At 55.9% G+C, this 5,059-nt stretch overlaps 1 protein-coding gene across 1 annotated transcript; it reads left to right on the forward strand.

Annotated features, from left to right (window-relative positions):
- Nucleotides 1-2,852: 2,852 nt before the first annotated feature.
- FOXI2 (forkhead box I2) lies at nucleotides 2,853-3,868 on the forward strand (the record flags this gene model as incomplete). Its single annotated transcript, XM_050340824.1, has 2 exons — nucleotides 2,853-3,294; nucleotides 3,744-3,868. Coding segments are annotated over exons 1-2 (567 nt in total), but the record flags the coding sequence as incomplete, so codon positions are not given.
- Between the last annotated feature and the right edge of the window lie 1,191 nt (nucleotides 3,869-5,059).

Consider the following 5,059-nt stretch of genomic DNA (forward strand, 5'->3'; position numbering starts at 1 on the left):
GCAGAGGAGCTAATCCATGAGGGATAGTACTATGAGGAGGAACTGTGCTGCCTGCAATTCCTTTCCTTTGCCAGGACATTTTCATAAAATGTAGGGTCTCAGATAGACTTGTAGTGATAAATAATTGAGGCTGGAGATAAATAATTGAAAGCTGGAGAGACTTTTGACAAGGACACGTAGGGACAGGACGAGTGGGAATGGCTTGGAACTGACAGGCAGGTGGGATATCGGGAAGAAATCCTTCCCTGTGAGGGTGGGGAGGCCCTGGCACAGGTTGCCCAGAGAAGCTGTGGCTGTCCCATCCCTGGAAGTGTCCAAGGCCAGGTTGGATGTGGCTTGGAGCAACCTGGGCTAGTGGAAGGTGTCCCTGTCCATGGCAGGGAGTGGGACTGGATGGGCTTTGAAGTCCTTTAAACCCAGTATTGGTCAGAAATCCATCTGTCTGTCCTGCTGGCTCGCTAATGCACCCCAGTTTTTGGGCTTTATGGCACAGAAGGGCGGGATCGGTGCCCGCAGCAGGAGGAGGGGGGAGCGGACACCCCGCAGCTCCCGGAACCGGTCCCGGTGCCACTAGATGGCATCGCCGGCCCACGATTGACTAAAAACATCTGCTTTTCCCTGGGAATGACGCCGGGATAACTCAGCGGCGCTCCCTGAGCTCCAAATCCTGCTCCTCGGACGACTCGCGCTGTTTGCAGGGAGCCGCTGGGAACGAGCGCATCTCCCGGGAGATGAAGGACGCCAGGATGGAAAAGATGCTGGAAAAGGTCCCGTTAAGCGACTGCAGCGTTTAAAAAGTGTATCAGAGACTGTCCAAAGCCGCAGCAGAGCTTGTGCCCAGAATCGCAGAATATCCCGAGTTGGAAGGGACCCACAAGGATCATCCAGTTCAACCCTCAGCCCTGCACAGGACCATCCCCAAGAGTCACACCATGTGCCTGAGAGCATCATCCAAACACTCCTGGAGCTCTGGCAGCCTTGGGGCTGTGCCCACTGCCCTGGGGAGCCTGTTCAGTGCCCAGACAGCCTCTGGGGGAAGAACCTTTCCCTGAGATCCACCCTGAGCCTGCCCTGACACAGCTCCAGCCATTCCTTGGGTACTGTCCCTGGTCAAACAGAGCAGAGCTCAGCCCTGCTCCTCCTCTGCCCCTCCTCAGGAAGCTGTAACTGCAATGAGGTCTCCCCTCATGCCACCTTGACACATTCCTCACCTTGTGAATCCAGGTGAAATGCTAAAGAAATGGAAAAAAGGTTGTAAAAGGCTCCACATTCTGCAACAAGAAGTATTTTTCCTTTGGGTTAGAATATCATCAAGGAGTTAAAATATGTTTGGGTGTTTACCAGGGATTGCTGCTTCCTAGTAAAAGGGTTTCTGCAAAGCAAAAAAAAAGTCAGCATTAACAAATATGTGGTTTTGTGTCCTCGGGTGTCAGCTCAGCTGAGAAGGGGACAATTTAATGAGCTCTCTGTGGGCCTGTAAATTGGTATGTTTGCAAAATATATGAAACAAATCCTCTTGTTTGCATGGTAGATGTCTACAACTTACACAAAAATGCAGCCAACTCACATGAAGTTTGCCACGAGGCACTAGACTAACACAAATAATACTGCTTTGCTGCTCTGCTTCAACCTGACGGATACAAACACAAGTTACACCTTTCCCTGACACACAGACAAGCAATGCCATGGAAAACGAAACAGCAGCATCCACAGGCAGCCAGGCTGGTGATACCTGGAGGTCACTTTGCTGCTGGATGTCTCCAGGTAATCACTGACAGCAGGGAAACTAAATAGCTTTAATGTTAGGGGTCAGGTTGTTTCCTCAATTATTTTCATTACAGAATATAGGGAAGGAATATCTCCCCTCACACTTTTGAGATTTGAAGGGAGATCTTCTATAAATAAGCCTGAATTAACTGATACTCAGATGCATACCCTGCCAATGGTATGAAGGCTCTTTTTGATCTTGCAGTGTGCATATGTGTTTGCTCACCTTTATCCCTTTTCCTGGCTTGCTGGTAATCTCCTTGGTACAGGAAGAGGCTCTTGGGGCTATGAGATTTTGTTCACTTGATCGGAAGAATACAGAAAGTGGGATCAGCCCGGTCTGGTTTTCCCAAATTCATAGAATCCTAGAATAGTTTGGGTTGGAAGGGATCTTAAGATCATGGTGTTCCAGCCCTTGCCATAGGAAGTGATACCTTCCAGTAGCCCAGGTCACTCCAAGCCTCATCCTTGGATGAGGCTTGGATACTTGGATACTTCCAGGGATGGGGCAACCACAGCTTCTCTGGGCAATCTGTGCCAGGGCCTCACCACCCTCCCAGGGAAGAATTTCTTCACAATACCCTATATAAACCTACTCTCTGTCAGCGTGAAGCCATTCCCCCTTGTCCTGTCACTCCAAGCACTGGTAAATAGTTTCTCCCCATCTTTCTTGTGGGCTCTTTTCAGGTCCTGGAGGGCCTCAATTGGGTCACCCCAAAGCCTTCTCTGTTCCAGGCTCAACAATACCAGTTGTCTCTCACAGCAGAGCTGCTCCATCCCCCCGATCACCTTGGTGCCTCGTCTGAACTTGCTCCAACAGGTGCACGTCCTTCCTGTGCTCAGCTCCCACCCGCCTGTTACTCCCAAATCCTCGCCGCTTCCCCAGGAAACCCTCCCCCCATCTCCCCATCCCCTCCGTGTGCTCCGATCCCGCTGCCCCCGCACCTGCCCGGCTGTGCGGGGCGGGCCGTGCTGGGGCCGAGGGGCGGGAGGGGGTCCCTCGGGCGGTCCCTCAGCGGTCCTTAGGCGGTCCTTAAGCGGTACTTAAGCGGGGTGCCGGTCGGGCTCGGCGCTGCCCCCGCACCATGCACCCCTTCGGGCCGCCCCCCGCGCCGCCGCTCGCCCGGGAGCTGCTGGAGGCCGCGGGATGCTCCGCTCCCTTCCCGGCTCCCCGTCCCGCCCCGCATCCCGCCGCCAGCCCGTCCCCGTGGCCGGGCGGCCCCTGCTCCCCGTGCCCGCCCGCCGGGGCGGTGCTGCCGCCGGGCCCCGCGGGCCGGGGGTGGCCGGTGATGTCCCCGCTGTCCCCGCTGTCCCCGGCACGGCCGCCCTACTCGTACTCGGCGCTGATCGCCATGGCCCTGCACAGCGCGCCCGGCCGCCGCCGCACCCTCAGCCAGATCTACCAGTTCGTGGCGGAGAATTTCCCCTTCTACCGGCGCGGCAGGGCCGGCTGGCAGAACTCCATCCGACACAACCTCTCCCTCAACGACTGCTTCAGGAAGGTGCCGCGGGACCAGGACGACCCCGGTAAGCAGGAGAGGGCACAGACTCAGGGCAAGAAGGCTCAGGCTTAGGCTGCGCCAGAGGAGGTTTGGGTTGGACGTCAGGAAGGAATTCTTTGCAAGGAGAGCGTTTAGGGCACTGGAAGGGGCTGCCCAGGGAGGTGGTGGAGTGACCGTCCCTGGAGGTGTCCGAGGAGCGACTGGACGTGGCACTCAGGGCTCTGGGCTGGGTGACAAGGTGGGGATCGGGCACAGAGTGGACTCGACGATCTTGGAGCGAGACTGGATGCGGCGCTCAGTGCCGTGGTTTAGCGGAGAAGGTGGTGTCGGGTCAGAGGTTGGGCTCGATGATCCCAGAGGTATTTTCCAGCCTCGTGGATTCTGTGATTCTGTGAAGGGCACCGGGGTGGGCACACGGCGGGACCCCCGCTCCCCAGGCGGATGGAGCCCCGACGGACCCTCCTCTCTCCGCAGGCAAAGGAAACTACTGGACCCTCGACCCCAACTGCGAGAAGATGTTCGATAACGGGAATTTCAGGAGGAGGAGGCGGCGGCGGGCGGAGGGGGCCGGAGCGGCGGAGGCGGCCGGGGGCAGCGGCGGGGGCGCGGGGGTGGCGTGTCCCCCTGGCCCCGATGCCACCCTGTACGGCCGCGCCGGGGGCCAGCCCTGACTGGAGCCCCCCGGGCACACCCAGGTGCGCTGAGGCACGAGAGAGGAGTATTTTTGTAAGGTGTAAATGTAAGTTTTTATATAAAATCGATGATTACAGAGAGGTGCGGGAGGACGGGATGGGTGTGGGTGCTGCTTTCCCTCCTTTTTTCACTGTCTCTTCCCACCACCTTGGAAAGGCTTTAACCTCCTGCCATGCAGGTGTCCAGTGTGGTTTTCTCACCTGTCCATGGCCAGGAGTAAAGCAGAGTTCCCTGCCAGTCACAGCCCTCCTGGCTCGGTTCAGGAAGGTAAGTGATGGGTTTCAAGTCTGGATGTCCCAGATATGCCAGGAGATGCTCCAAAGAGACAGGCTGAGAGGGCTGGGATTGTTCAGCTTGGAGAAGAGAAGGATCCAGGGAGAACTTAGAGTCCCTTCCAGTGCATAAAGTGGTGCCAAGAGAGCTGGAGAGGGACTTTGGACAAAGGCCTGGAGGGACAGGCAAGGGGGAATGGCTTCCCACTGCCAGAGGACAGGGTTAGACGGGATATTGGAAACTGCTCCCAGGGAATACCATGCTGCCATACAGCTCACCCAGCCCTCCATCCCCTGCAGTGTTCCTAAATAAAACCCTTTCCCCCCCAAAACACAAGCTCATCTTTGTGTCAGCCCGTGGAGCTGACAGAACTTGTACAAAGAATTCCAGATTTAATCAAGCATCTCAAATTAAGCCAGGTCCCTGCTGAGGAGCTCCTTAATTGCTGGTTTTCCTGCTCATACCTTTGCCCATCTCCTGTGGGGAGCTGGTGGCCTGTGGTGTGGGTGTTCCTGTGCCCCCCGGGCTCTGCCCCCAGCACAGCCCCTCGCACACCCTAGGGCTTCCCAAGGCACCTCTGCTTGAGGCTGCCACTTAAAACACCTCGGATTTATCCACAGCATCTCATAAAAGCATTTTTTACGAAGCTTTGGGAAAATGCAATGTGGCACCAACGGGCTGCAGCCACGGTGGTGAGGTTTGAGCTTTTTATTTAGTACTTCAAATGTGAGGATTTTGGTCAACATCCCCTTTGCTTATTAATACCTGGTGCCTGCTCCCTGCTTTTGTTTTCCTCTTGTTTTTTGAAGAAAACAAATATAAAT

Source organism: Myiozetetes cayanensis, unplaced genomic scaffold, assembly GCF_022539395.1.
Source record: "Myiozetetes cayanensis isolate MyiCay16 unplaced genomic scaffold, myiCay2020 scf10, whole genome shotgun sequence".
NCBI classification, from domain to species: Eukaryota; Metazoa; Chordata; class Aves; order Passeriformes; family Tyrannidae; genus Myiozetetes; species Myiozetetes cayanensis.